Consider the following 15,201-nt stretch of genomic DNA (forward strand, 5'->3'; position numbering starts at 1 on the left):
CTCTGGTGGGAAGGTAAATTGTGTTTCCATGCGCTGCTCTGGTTCACCAGAAAGCAGCTTAGTCATGCACCACATGAAATTAGAAAGCACCACATGACCAGGTACACCGGCTCCCTCGGCCAATAAAGCGAGATGAGCGCCGCAACCCCAGAGTCGTTTGCGACTGGACTTAACCATCGGGGGGCCCTTTACCTTTAGGAAAAGAAAAATGCCCCTTTGTGCACATGGAAGTCTGTTGCACAAGCAGGATGCCACAACTGGATGTCACTCATAGCGGCAAAGGTTTATTAGCTCCCTTTCCCTATTTTCCAGTGCTAACTGTGGCTATGTGTCCACTGCAAGGATTTGAGCTTGTTACAAAACCATACCTCACTGCTTAGTAATCTCACATTCAGTCATCCGTATAACTTTCCCGCAGTGCTATTTTTGAAGAGGACCTTACAGCAGTCTAATAACTTGTTTACATATGGATTACTTGCTGACTTGTGCACAAACAAGCCTTCCTAATTCCAAACACCCCCCAGCTAGGACTTTCACATCTTTGTCAGCTCAAGCAACGTTCTGCAATGAGTCTCTTTAAACATTCAGCTGCCAGCCATGAGCATGCATGTGTTCAGAATTGCGTTCACAAGCACATTCAAAAGCACAGCCACTCCCAAGTATTATTCCCACAATACAACATTTGCATGATCACTTTAGAAATCTGCCATGCACAAAACATCACAAAAGGTGCTTTGTAACCATATTCATTCCTAATATATGCTTCTAAGCAAACCAGCTGATGAAGCAAATTATATGCGGGTTACCCAGTCACTTCATTATTTCATAAACATTTGTAAATTCTATCCTGAACTTAATATGGCTTAAGGAACAATGACACTATTTGTACTGCAGTTCCATTCAAACACTATGAAAGTATCCAAGTTCTCATAGTGGGTATTTCTCACGGCATACACACTTCATGAAAGGTGGGGCAACACTTCAATGAAGCAACTGAACTGTTCCACACAGGCATGCAACCAATCATTAAGTCCCTAACTTTTCAGATGTTATAAAAGTGCTGAATATGCTTATGCAAGAACAACGTGTTCTAAAGAAAGCCAGAAGACCACATTAAGAAGAAAAGAATTTTATTTCAGATTTGAGGACACAATCATATTTCTTAAAGTTATCAGACACAGCATTCAGACTGTGCTTGTAAAACTGGATCAGTAGACAGTCTAGTATAAAAATTGGTAAGGCAAATAAATGCTCAGAGGCAATTCTCAATTCCATCTAGCCACTGTCAGTGCAGAGAAGAGGGATGGAGTATTATTTGTAATACTTGAAATTCAAGCACAACATTGTACTGAGTAGAAATATAGGTATCTATTAGGCACTTTCATAGGTGAAAAAACAACAAGATTAGGCAAACATTTCTTGTAATAGAACAGACAGTAAGGCATTGAGCAGACTTGGTCGGATTCAAAGTACGTTAGGAGGCATCTGGATCAACAGGGCTTTACATAAAGAAAATCTCTTCATATCCTGCAAAGCAAAAAAGCAGTTTAGTTTCTTTCAGTGGCATTTTTAATTCAGCTATTAGTTAAATTCTTGCAGGGAGGTGTTATTATACTAAGCATCACAGTTGCTGCAAAGAAAATTTCACACTAATAGTTGAAGATCCATTTGGATCTTGAAAGGCTTACTTTCCAGACTCTACTCACTAAAACGTGAACCAATTGTGCAAAATGCAGTAATAAGTCAATACAAACTGTCAGCTAGAGTCCACTGGTATTAGCCGTATCAGAAAAAAATAAGAGCAGAAACCAAGTACCTAGTGCCAGAATATCACCTTTGAGCAACAAGGCTAAATTTTGCCACCACTTTCAAGTTAATTCCAATTCCTTAGTTATTGATATACCAGCAATTTAATTTTCAAGTCAAGTTGTTACTTGGCAGGATGCACTGCACTATTACAAGCAAATACAGCCAGGTTCACTGCTGTGTTGCAAGAGGCCTTTCTTTGTAAAATACAAGACTACTGCCAACTTGTATGAGTTGCTAAAAAAAGGGAAACCAGGCTCCCTATGCTCACTGCGGCTGTCACTATCCCACTGTCACTATCCCAATTCATTACAACCCTGATCTGAAAACACTACAGCTTTGTTTCAAGGAAGCTTAACTGCAGACAATTAAACCATAACATCAGCCACCAGTTGTCCTCTGCTATTCAGCTTTTTCAAAACGAGGAAATTATAGTTATTAAGGTGAATCAGAGCTGCAAGATAAAACAGCAGGTAGAACCCTTTTGAACTATTGAGTTTCACCATTACAGAATCCACATTCCTGAAGTTGCTTCCTGCTGTAACTGTTTGCATGGCAAACTTCTTGGTGCATTGAGAGACGAAGACTTACAAAAACAACCCACAGCCCTGTCAGGCCTTAGCCAACATTGCAACAGCAATGTTCAACCACTGAACTAAAGCAGAGAGAATGGTATACCCCCCCCCCCTTATACAACACATTCCTCATACAGGAAGTTTGGGGGCACAGCTATTTTGTTCAATATGAAATAAGTAGACAGAATAAACACTGGATAATTGATTTGTGCCCCTTAGAGCTTTTTGACTCCAGGAATAGGAAAGCAATAGGCAGGAAGAAAAGGGAGCCAGCGTCATTTGTTTGCTTGCATAGGAACAATTGCTTCTCACTCCCATGCAAGCAGACAATTCTTTTATTTTTGAACAAAAACTGAAGGGCACCACATTGGCTACTCCACCTTAAAGACCATCATATTTGTTGAGGCATAAGCTCTTATGGACCACAGTCCACTTCATCAGATGCAGAAGTCCACCAAACTTTATGCCATAATGAAATGCTATAAGCCTCTCCCTTCTTTTGATGCAAGAGACTAACACAGCTCTCTTTCTAGAAACCCATAAACAGAAACTGGAATTTGCATTTTTGTAGCTCTGCAACAGACACAGAATATGGCATGGAGAAAAAACTTGCAGCATGAGCCAAAACCATGGGAGTCCAAGTTTTCATTAAAGAGAAAATGGCAATAGAGAAAGAATGGAAATTGTGCTGGGAGTTGAAGTACCAATTCCACTGGTTATGTAAACATTTGTACTAAATAATCCAATGCACTGCAATCATTGAGATAGGGGTCAAAGGGGCACTAGCATTTATAACAATCACACATGAAATTGTGACAAGATCAACAAGTTCTATTGCTGCAATCTCTGCAACAAAGGAAGTTGGTTTCTTCTTGGGAGATAACTATCCTCAACTCAATAAAATGCCATGGCTTTTTCTGCATGTTGTGCGATAAAATAAAATAATAAAAATAAAAATAATAAAAATAATTTATTACTTGTACCCTGCCCATCTGGATGGGTTTAAAAGAAAATGCTCACTGTAACCCTTACAGGGTTGCTGTGAAGATAAAATGGGAGGTGGTGAACCATGTCCACCAACTTGAACTCCTTGGAGGAAAAGTGGGATGTAAATGTAATAAATAATTTTAAAAGTGGCAATATTTACCCAGTCCACAAACTGCAGTAGAAGAGCACATCGGTTAAGGCCAGTGGTACCTTAGATATGTAATTACTTCACTTTTTAACTGTGGTCCAAAGAGAGGGTTCAGCTGAGCCAGGATTGCAATCAGCCAGCTGCAAGACAAAAGCAGACTATTAACAGAATGACTAAAATTTATCAGGATAGCCAAGGAAGAGATAGAATGGCAACAGTTACTTAAAACTAGTGTCCAAACAAAATGTTACCAAAATTAAACTTTGAAAATAAGATACCCATAAAAGTTTGAGCAACTGCCCATAAATCAAAGTGTATTGCCCTACTTCATTTCAAGTAATTCTCATGTTTTAACTAGGCAGCTTCTCTTCCATTTTCACTGTTTAAAAAAGTGCCATCACCCAGGAAGTTCAATATGTACCAGCATCATTTCTATCAGCCTCCCCCAACCTAGGGCTCCTCCATATGTTTTGCAACTCCCATCAGCCCCAGCCAGCATGGCCAATGGTCAGGAACGATGAGAACTGTAATAAAGAAAACAAATGGAGGAAGGCTGATCTACATACGAATTATGATTTCAAGTCTGGTAGTGCTCACACTTATGCAACCAGAACCACACTACCCACAATAAGTGGGAGGTATCAGCAAATTAGGGGTACCCCTGAAGATTATTTCTATACCACCCCTTCATAAAATACTGTGGTAGTGTACAGTCAGCAATGTAAAAACATAAAAGGGATAGAACCACCTCTTTGTCTAGATAGGCAATTTCCAGGATCACTCTGAGAAGTTGTTTTTTTTAAATTTTCCCAGTGATGGAACAGAAAGCTACTCATAGAAATCAAAGGAGACATCCAAGATTTCTATGTAGCTGGGGCTGTGCACTACACCTTGAGGAAGAAAAACCAGTCCAATGAGGACAGCTTTGTGGGCAAAGAATGCTGACTGACTGTTTGGGGGAGACAAGACAGAAAGCCAGGGGGAGGGACGGGATGGAGTGGAAAGACTTGAACCTTAAACAAGCACTCCACATTTTGATGCCGGGACCTACTGGTTCCCTCTAGTTCTCATGTTCAGAGGTGAGTGCTGTTTATGTAGCCAAAGGCACCTTCCACACATAAAAGGGGCATATGAGCAGGCCTGGATAAACCAGAAGGTTTGCAACCTGGTAAAACAACCTATTAAGAACAGAGCATGCTGAACACAGAATGCTGAATGACAAGAGGGAATTGGAAAACTGGATGTGAGGAGTAATGGAATTAAGTATGGAGAAAGGCACGACTGACTGAACATGAACACTCCAAAGGGTAACATTTTGTTGCAGGTCTGACTGGTTTCTTCCAATATTAAAGGGCAACTTAAAAATACAGTCACTCGGCAGCCCTATTTGTCAGACCCATCATTTCTCTTGCTCTAATTGTAGTTTCACAGGGTTGGTGTGTCTTGTTTAGACATTGACATTGCTAGTGGACATACATTAGGTGCAGGAGACAAGCGTCAGGGGATTTCTGCATCAATGTTATACTTATAAAAGCTTAAGTCTTCTACCCATGTATCTTTTATGACAACCTAACACAGAATGTCTTTTAAGAGTTTGTGAAGCTACTAGCAATGGCTATAGAACAAAATGCATACTTCTCAGAGCAGTGACCATATTAGCGAAGCAGGAGGACTCAATGCCCCAGTAGGACACAATACATTTTGTTGCACGGAAAACACTTAGAAAACTGCAACACATTTATTTCTGGGTTACATATTTGGTATGTTAACAACGGCAAATAAGAAAGGGCTTAAGAATTTGTACAACGTTACTGTGTAGCTAAATGTTCAGTGCACAAAACATTTTGTGAACACACAGGCACATCTAACTGCTAATTCTAGAATGCTATAGGAGGAGGAGGAAGAGCAAAGCGGCTTTGTAATGTGAGCTGCTACAGATGCAGAGTGCTTAGGCAGTCATGGAAAATTCCACACAAACCTGGATGCTTCGACCAGAGAATGAAACGCAGGTCAGCTGGGAGAGGGAAGGAAAAGCCATAGCAGACAGAGACAAGCAATACAGGATTAATCCTAGTCAGAGTTCATTGGTCAAATTTCAGTACTGCTCTTAATTTTACAGATTAAACAGCCACAGCAAAATGAATGCACACTTTCAACACTGATTACTAACAGGACTCCTGGCAAAATCTAGCATTTTCATCATGGATTGCTACAGATATAGGATGACATCCTCTTTGATCCCAGTAGTTTCCCTTGAAATCATGTAATCACAGAATTGTAGAGTTGGAAGGGATCCTGAGGACCATCTAGTCTAACCCTCTGCAATGCAGGAATACTGCAGCTGTCCTATACAGGGTTTGAACCTGCAACCTTGGCATTATGAGCACCACACTCTAACCAACTGAGCTATCCGCCCATTACTCTACAGATATTATTACTCATGTTTGGAGTCCCAACTGACATATTTGTGACCAGAAGGAACCTTAACCCATATCAAATAGTTAGGTTGCAGTGTGTATATTATACACTGTCTCTTTCTCTTTATATAACCAGCATACATCTTTGCTTGTTTGCTTACTGTTTGCTCTGCTTAGAGCGTGCTATAGGTCAGCACTTTTCACACTGTGTCCCAGAGAACCCATGGGGTTCTTCAGAAGCAATCAACAAAGGGCAGAAGATTTTCTGAAAGGCAGTTTCTCTGCTGTTACCAATCTTCCTCTACAGTGTACAGCCACAAACAGTTATGAAGGCATTCTATGGCATGTGCTCAGTTCTCAAGCGGTAACAGAAAAGACAAAAAAGCACGGCCAGTTAGTTTCCTGCTCCAACGGAGTATGGAAAGTATTCTCAGTTACACACGAGGTTCTGTGACAGGCATGTCAATGTGAAAAGGGTTCCCTGAAAGTAGACATTTTGAAAACAGAAAGAACACATACGCTCCTATAGGTTTATCAGGATGCCATAGGTTGAAATATACTCCCCTTGTGGTGCCTGATATTTGACCTTTTCAAATGATAATCAGATTTATTTTTGATAAGTTATTACAAAGGGTTGTATCAAATGCTAGTCTTACTCAGAGTGGACCAACTGAAGTTAATAGGCATGACTAACTTAGGTTCATTAATTTGAATGAGTCCACACTGAGTACAACTTAGTTCGACACAACCCAAATTGGCCCACATTTTGAAAATCAGAAAATAAGGTACTATAACAGCAGAAAACAAACACAGAACAGGGCAATCTGTACAGCTACTATATGTAAACTATCATGTTACCAAGAGGCAATCTATCCTGTTCCCAGATTATTCATGGAGCTCCCACAAACCTTAGCCACAGCTTCTTTCCTGGTGGAGGTTAAGACACTCCCCAGCATGCAAGTTAGTCACGCCTAAACCAAAAAGGGATGTTTTGTGCAGCAAATCATAGGGCAGTTTCGGGCCACAGTAGTACTGATTCCTGCAAATTTCAGGTAAGCCCATTACAATATTTTCCACTAGTATCCTCACCATTATCTAGTACAGTAGTAGTTAACATATGGCTCTCCAGATGTTGCTGGACTCCAGCTCTCAGCAGCCCCAACAAGCTGTCAGGGACAATGGGAGTTGTAGTCCAACCACATCCAAAGGGGATACAGATTTTGCATCCCATTTCTAGTACAGTGGTACCTCAGGTTAAGTACCGTATTTTTCGCCCTATAGGACACACTTTTCCCCCTCCAAAAATGAAGGGAAAATGTGTGTGCGTCCTATGGGGCAAATGCAGGCTTTCGCTGAAGCTTAGAAAGTGAGAGGGGTCGGTGCGCACCAACCCCTCTCGCTCTCCAGGCTTCAGGAAGCTATCCGCAAGGCTGGGGAGCCCGCAGGAGTTCCCGCGGGGCTCCCTAGGCTTGCGGATAACAGCTTGCTGGCCGAAGCCCGGGGAGCCCTGGAAGTTCCCGCAGGGCTCCCAAGGCTTGCGGATAGCAGCCTATTCTGGGGGCTGGGGTTGGGGGAAGCTTGGGCTGCGCCTGGGGGGGGAATAAAAGTTTTTTTCTTTATTCCCCCCCCAAAAAAAACCTAGGTGTGCCCTATGGGCTGGTGCGCCCTATGGGGCAAAAAATACGGTACTTAATTCGTTCCGGAGGTCCGTTCTTAACCTGAAACTGTTCTTAACCTGAAGCACCACTTTACCTAATGGGGCCTCCCACTGCTGCCGGAGGACGATTTGTGTTCTCATCCTGAAGCAAAGTTCTTAACCCAAGGTATTATTTCTGGGTTAGCAGAGTCTGTAGCTTGAAGCGTCTGTAACCTGAAGCGTATGTAACCCGAGGTACCACTGTATACATTATGAAAGCAAACAAGTTACAAGCACTCTGAATACAGAATTTACCTACCTAGAGCTGTGCTACTAGGTACAAGGTGAATGCAGTTTCATTTTCAAAAGCAACCTTGCCGGAAAATTACTCAAGACAGAAATTACAAGGCAGCCTTAATGTTCAGCACCCAGATTCAGACTTTGTTTTATCTTTGACGGGTGGAAGTCCCAAGAACTGACAAATGAAAGAACTACAAAGTTGTGCTCTTTGCCAAGACTGCCATAAAACATTTTGCCCATCAATACATATGAAGGATATGTAATGAAAAAAACTATTACAACAGTGGCAACGAAGACATATGCAAAATGCATATGCTACATTAGTAACATTTCAGTGTTGCCAAAAGCACTGCCGTTCACAATTACCATTGATTTTGGATGCCACGCTTCCCACCTGTTCCAAAATAGTAGAACAGTAGCCACACATAATTATTTGGGGGAGAAAATCAGTTAACATAATTGCATTCTAAATCTCCCTTGAAAATAAGGATTAGCATTTGGTGTTAACCTACAGAATTCCTGCATCATTGCATGCTATAATTTTTAAATTTACAGAAGATAATTAAAACGGTTGACCAGGACCCATTTATGTCCTCGCCCTACACTTCTTATTGAATCAAAACATATATTGGCTGATACAGGGTTTGTTTGAGCAGTGCAGTACTATTTTAAAAACAAGAAGAAGTTATGTTTGGAATGTCAGATGACAAGATTCATTTGTTGTACTGCCATTCACATATGTAGCCCATGGTGGCTATTGAAGGCGGTTATAGTAGCATTTAATCTAGTTTAGGTTCCAAGGAGGAGGAAGACAGAGCTAGTCATTGTTTCCTTGAAAGTGTAAAAAAAACTCTGGGGACTCGGTGGTCAACTGAATAAGCTACATTGTAGTATGTTATGTCACGATGTTGATTTTGACATTATGAGAAACTGTATCTAATTTTGAAAAGTAGTTAAATAACTTTACAATTGTTATTATACAGCCTATTATGTTTATGTGTTTTTTCAATTAGATTTGTGCAATATAGGCATTCTAGTGGTTTTTATTTTTATTCCTTGAAAGTGTATGCAGCATGGTCACCTCTCAGCAAGCAGCAGTGCTTACTCATAAGTGGGTCTCTGTGAAAATTCAAACTAAGCCCAAAGCCACTCCCATGGAAGTCCAGCTGTAATCATTCCCCACATTGCAAGATGCTATTTTCTTACTTGGTGTTGTGAATGCAGACACTGTTTTTCAAAGCCTATGATAAATTTGTACCAAGCCATGGAAGTGCAACTGGACTGCAATGGACAGCGCTCGTATGTTTTCACAACTGTGGAAAATTACCCTGAAGCTATATATCAGCACCAAGCTGTTCCCACCACATACATAGTGGTATTGATTTAGCTGGTATCAGATTCATAAAGAAAACACACGGATGGGTGGGGGAGAAAAAGATTTTAAAAAGGAATTCGCTCAAAAGGATCTCAGTGTTCCTCCCATGACTCCTTATCTCCATCCCATCTCGTTTTTTCCTCAAACCTCTTACTTTTCACCTTAATCCTATAAACAGTTTTTAAAAAGAAAAGAAATAACTAGTTCCATAGAGCTACAGGTACTATATTGTAGCTTTGTAGACCTGGATTCTTTTTTTTTTTTTTTTTTTGTAAAGATGACCCTATTTACACAAAGGGAGTATTGCAAAAAGCCCTGTGCACCATGACACTTAGGCGCCGCCTGCACTTCCAAGGCACTGTTCAGTGGTACCTTGGTTTACGTTAATCCGTTCAGTCGTAAACTGAAACCGGTTGTAAACTGAATCGCACTTTCCCCAATGAGGCCTCCTGCCGCCGGTGCCCTTCCACCTTTCGGATTCTGGTCATAGACGAAGGTAAAGTTCGCAAACCAGGACACTCTTTCCGGGTTTGCGGAGTTCGTAAACCGAAAAATTCATAAACTGGACTGGTCGTAAACCGAGGTACCACTGTACTGGAAACTAGTTTGTTAAGGGTGCAGGGAGCTGTTAGGAGACCTCTAGTCACCTCAGAGCTACATTCCTCAGAGTGGTACAACACTACCTTCTCGGAAGTGGCACCCGCCCTGTGGAATGCCCTCCCATCACATGTCAAGTAACTAACTATCTGACTTTTAGAAGACATCTGAAGGCAGCCCTGTTTATGGAAGTTTTTAATGATTGATGTTTTATCATGTTTTTAATATTCTGTTGGAAGCCAACCAGAGTGGCTGGGGAAACCCAGCCAGATGGGCGGGGTATGTATGTATGTATGTATGAATGAATAAATAAATATTATTCTTCCCAGGGATCTAGGAACTGTATAGCTTCTGTACTGCAAGGTCAGCACTCAGCCCTTGATCCCAACAACACAGGAAGCTCTCGTGTGGGTTAAGATGTTGGAAGTCTCATGATACTGAGTCAGGTATTCTGAAATGTTAGTATCACTTACACAGTTGTACCCCGTAGCTAGTTCTGACTGCTGTATTTGCTATGTACTGAATCCTAGCTCCACTTTTTTGGGCTGGTGGTCTTAGGGAGGCTTATGTGCTGTCACTTGGGACCCCAGGTGGCAGACGTGCTGCAGCTGCCAGCTTACACTCACCTGGCACTGCCAGGCAAGTTTCCTTGAGAGCACAGGGTTAAGGGGTAGCCACCAGCTCCTCTCCATGAGCAACTCACTCCCATGGCAATAGCACTGGCTCTGTAATAGGCCAGGAGGCAAGCTCTAATACAGTTCTACAAGCTCTACTGTAGTCTACTATAGTGTCATGGCTGCTGCCAAAGCCACCCGGCAAACCAGATCACAACAAGTTAACAAGCAGAAGGAGAGGTTCTCCACTGTGGAATCACTGCTGCCCGAGGCCCAGGTGGTAGGAGGAGCTGAGGAGGGGGAGGGCAAAGCAAAGCAACAGCCTTGCTGTGGTGGCTTAGGCCCCAGCAAATGCTTCACTATATTGAGTGCTGACACCAGGTCTATGTGTTTACCCACCTTTTTCCTGGTTTAGCAGCAACCCCTTCTTCCTTCTTTCCCAGACAACATACCACCACGACAACTGCTTTCTAGAACTCTTTATGGCTGGATGTCCATGCAGAAAGTATTGTCAAAGTCATGTATTTGGCAGGATGTTTAATGATAGCAAGGAATTTTGGGATAAAACAGCTTTCTGATCTACCTGCTTAGCAAAAAAAGAGAAAACGTCCATGCCTGTAAGTGACTAACCTTAGGTTTTTACTGCCTACATGCATCTATATTTGTGCTTTGAATAAAAGCAAAGGAAAAACAAAGACATCCTGGTGTGATGCATTTTTAAGTTAGCCAGGTCACAGCTTCATATCCATGAGTCTTTGGGTTTGTTGAACCATAAACAAGCAGGATGTACTTGCACAAAACTTGCTTGCCCTAGCACTAAACCAAGCACAAACAGGCCTATACCCCAGGGTAGTCTAGCTAAAGCAAGGCAGTTCTTGATGGAAGCATGCTGACTGTAAACACTGCAAGATGATCAATCTAGACTTTGTGTAAGCAAAAGCAGAGGCAAATTCTTCAGATTAAACTAGCACAACACAATGGTATTCTAGCTGACTAGCTTCCTGTTAGTACAGAAGATCAGTTTACTTCCATGTGGATAAGCTGCATTGTTGAACTAGGAGCCTGTTAGCTGGTAAAACTAGGCTGAAAATTTTGTTATGGTTTACTATTTTAGCAATACTCTGAAAAGTCATTTTAAAGCAGAAATACAGGAAGCAGAAATGGTTTAAACACATTTCCTAGAAAAGGAGGAAGCACAACTATTAAGTATTAAACAGCACATAAATCAGAAGGGTGATAGACTTCAATTTATGCATCCCAAAAGACTCATGTACAGTCAACTCTATTATAGAAAACTTAATGTTCCCATCATTTATGATACCCTGGTTAAGGACTAACAATTGATTTACATCAGAGAACTATATAAAGTTCTTTATCCTACATAGTATGTTCATATTTTTGCAAATCAGCCAATCACATCAGACACCCAGCCAGGTTACTAAAATAAAAAAGGCATTGTAGGTTTGTGCTATCAAAGATTTGGCTACATCTGGACTGAAAGGAGAAAAATGGATACTTACAAGAGGTAGCAGCAGATAGCACATGTCACCAACATTGTGTTAATAACACTGTAGAAAGAGGGGGGAGAAAGAAATGGTTGACAAAATGGAAGCAATGTTTACAGACTTTCTTTGGACAAAAGAAAAACACAGCTGAATAGTTTCTCAATTTTTAACACATGCAGACTGAGGATGATTCATTGTAAATCAACTGCAATATCGATAATAATACTTGAACATTCTAAGGTGCTTAATACATAGCAAGATTAATTTCATATCAGGAATCCTCACAACCACCATGTCAGGTAGGTCAGGACTCTGCCTACATTCGATGGGGGAGTGGGAGGGACTGAGAGACAGTAGATTGCTAGGTGCCATCTAGTAAGTTCAAGGTAATACTTGAACTAGTGATTTCTAGGTTCACAACTCAAGTCTCTTGGTCATTACAGTACTTGCAGTAAATTAAAGCTACCCCACAGCTGTAGTTTCAGATAACACATATAATAGTTTAGAATCAGTTCTCAAGGTTCTGCTTACTCCATGATCCCAGTTGTGAAATTCAGTATCATGTAAGATTAATGAGCACCATAAGAAACTCAGGTTTAATTTTTTCCTCTCTCCTATTTTAAGCAACACATTTTGAACCTATATAACTGAATGATTGTTTTAAATGCAATGTGTATCCTGCCCTGAGATCAATGCATATAAAACAGACCATAAATATTTTAATAAATATGATCCTAAAGCACCATCTATCAAAATATTTGCATCCAAGTCTGTTGTTCTGTCCTCAACCCACCAGTGCTAGATTCTGACCCACCAAGGATTTAGAGCATCCTGTTTGCAAAGTAAAAAGCTGTTAGTACCAATGCTAAAAACAATACAGACCACTAAGAGAAGTAGCTGTTCATCTTCAAATCAGGACAGGAGATGAAACCTTTGCATGAATAAATATAAATTCAAAATAGATATCACAAGTTGGATGCTTGGATACTACTGCCTAGGCCTCCTGTCTGGGTAGTGAACATGGGATGTGTATTAAAAGGGAAGACTTTTTACTCTGGTGTATCTAACCAACACCTTAAATGCATCATAAAATGCAACACTGAGCTGAGATGCATAGTTCTGCTCACATTTCCTTATAGGGTTGAATCACTAATTCAAGACAAAGAGAATGCAGTGAAAAAAATAATTTCAAGTTTGTTAAGTATGGGGGGGGGAATCCCCCTGCCTCAATAAATGTCGTAAAGCTGGGAACATTGAGTGGGAAAGTGTTTTCAGAAATGCAGGCCACAAAATAGATTTTTCCTGTTTAGAAAGGGAAATGTGACAATCTCTACCTATGGAAGCTAATTTCAATCTTAGCATCAATCATGGCTTATGCCAGAAACACAAACACTGTTCAGGCCCACTTCTTAAACCCGACTTATAATGCAACTTAGATGTCAAGACACCTACTGCTAATTGTGTGTTATTGTGCTGCTCTCTCTTATGTCTAACTGCCTCCCCACCCCATATGTTATCATTCACTGCTTTGTAGGTTTTTGCTGAAAAACTATACATTTCAAAGAAATAAACTAGTACTGTTGCTGGTAATCCTAGCTGGACATTTAGCACCAGTAATGGAAATGTAGAAAGAAAGAAAATCCTCTATGGCACTGGAAGAGGAAGTTATCAGAGAGGAAAATGTGGTTCAATTGGAAAATCTTATTTCAAATCACAAAGAAAACCTCTAGGATATACAACCAGAATGCAGTTAGGAATTCAGCAGTTTGGCTAATGGATTAATTACAAACGGAACTAGTTTATCCACCTCATAGTCCGAATTAGGGGAAAGAGTTACACACAGCGGACGGAAAAGATAAATTGTCACAAGACTGTGACATCTGACCCCTCTTTTACAAAGCAGCTATTCCCAGAATATCTCAAACAATATTTCGTTTCAAGAGATAACGCAAATCAGTGCATTTGACTCGGGGGCTGCTCCATTTGAAACAGGTTAACTTAGCAAGGGATGGATACTAAAACAAAAGGGCGTCGACGCTGGGAAATCCCAAAGGAACTCCAGCCGCTTCGCAGGTGTAGCTACTTCTGAATTGACACCTGCCACTCACAAAGTGCCAGTGCCGCACAGAAGCTCCTAGAACGGCTGGCAGGGCCGAGGCTGCTACGGGAAGCGGGGTGGAGGTGGGAGAGAAAAGGGGGGAAAAGGAAGAGGAAGAGGAGGCACAAGGGAGTAAGAAAGGAAGGCCGCAACTGGGGTTGCGCGACGGCAGTTGCTCACTGCGCCGCATCCTCCGAGAACGTTGAACAACAGGCCGTGGAAAAATGCGAACTGCGAAAAAACCGCGTTTGCTCCCCTCCCAGGCCAGGAAAATGGCTATTAGGCAGACGGAGGCGTAGCCAGAGCACTTCAAGCTCCCACGGCCGGCCGGTTGGGGCAGCCAGGCCTCCTGGAAAAGGGCCGCCCGCCACCGGACTCCCTTGCCGAGAACGTCCCGTCCCCTCACGAAGCCTCCGGGCACTTACCCCCGGTTAGGCCCCTTGGGCACAAACCACGGCACGACGCCGCCGACCACCGCCCAGAACACGCTCATGACGGTGATGGGCACCGCGAGGCCGCCGTACGCCATGGTCGGGCTCTTGCTCGCTCCCTCCCTCCGCCGACTACGGAGCTCCGGCCTCCGCCGCCGCCTCCTCTATGGCCGATTTCTACGCCACCTCGCAAGTCCCGCCCCCTCCCGGGAGCACCAGCCAATCGGAGGCTCCCGCAGCGTGAGGGGACGGCGCACGTGAGGAGGCTCTCCCTCCTTTTCCCCGCCCACTTTGGGCAGCGAGCGAATCCGGATGCGAGGGGCAGTTGCGCATGCGCTCTCTCGGAGGCTTGCTATGCCCGTGGAAGCTCCCCCCACCCTACGCTCTCTCCCTACGAGCCACGTTCACTTCGGAACTGCGCCCGCCCGTGTCCTTATTCTGCGTCGCCTCCCACACGTGGGCGGGGGCGTGCACAGCCTCAGCAAACCGCTTTGCCTCCCTCTTTCCCCAATGCTGTGCCTTGTTATCACCCATGCCTAGCGCCACTTCGTTCGTTGCAAGGTCGCTCAAGTTTTAACACTATCACTCTAAGCAAATCTGCGCGGAAGACCTACTGCTTTTAAAGGAATCTCAGAATTGTTGAGTCGAAAGGGATCCCAAGAGTAATCTACTCAAACCCCCTGCAGTGCAGGAATCACAAGCAAAGAATCCC

At 42.5% G+C, this 15,201-nt stretch overlaps 1 protein-coding gene across 1 annotated transcript; it reads right to left on the reverse strand.

The window, feature by feature from the left end:
- Nucleotides 1-1,113: 1,113 nt before the first annotated feature.
- On the reverse strand, nucleotides 1,114-14,719 carry ATP6V0E1 (ATPase H+ transporting V0 subunit e1). The gene is made up of 4 exons (XM_083431035.1): nucleotides 14,484-14,719; nucleotides 11,976-12,023; nucleotides 3,529-3,656; nucleotides 1,114-1,527 (listed from the first exon to the last, which is right to left on the reverse strand). The coding sequence occupies exons 1-3, from the start codon at nucleotides 14,585-14,587 to the stop codon at nucleotides 3,563-3,565; spliced, it is 246 nt and encodes an 81-aa protein (XP_083287161.1). The 5' UTR covers nucleotides 14,588-14,719; the 3' UTR covers nucleotides 1,114-1,527; nucleotides 3,529-3,562.
- Nucleotides 14,720-15,201: the final 482 nt, after the last annotated feature.

This window comes from Podarcis tiliguerta (assembly GCF_965153285.1).
Source record: "Podarcis tiliguerta genome assembly, chromosome: 2".
Lineage (NCBI taxonomy): Eukaryota > Metazoa > Chordata > Lepidosauria > Squamata > Lacertidae > Podarcis > Podarcis tiliguerta.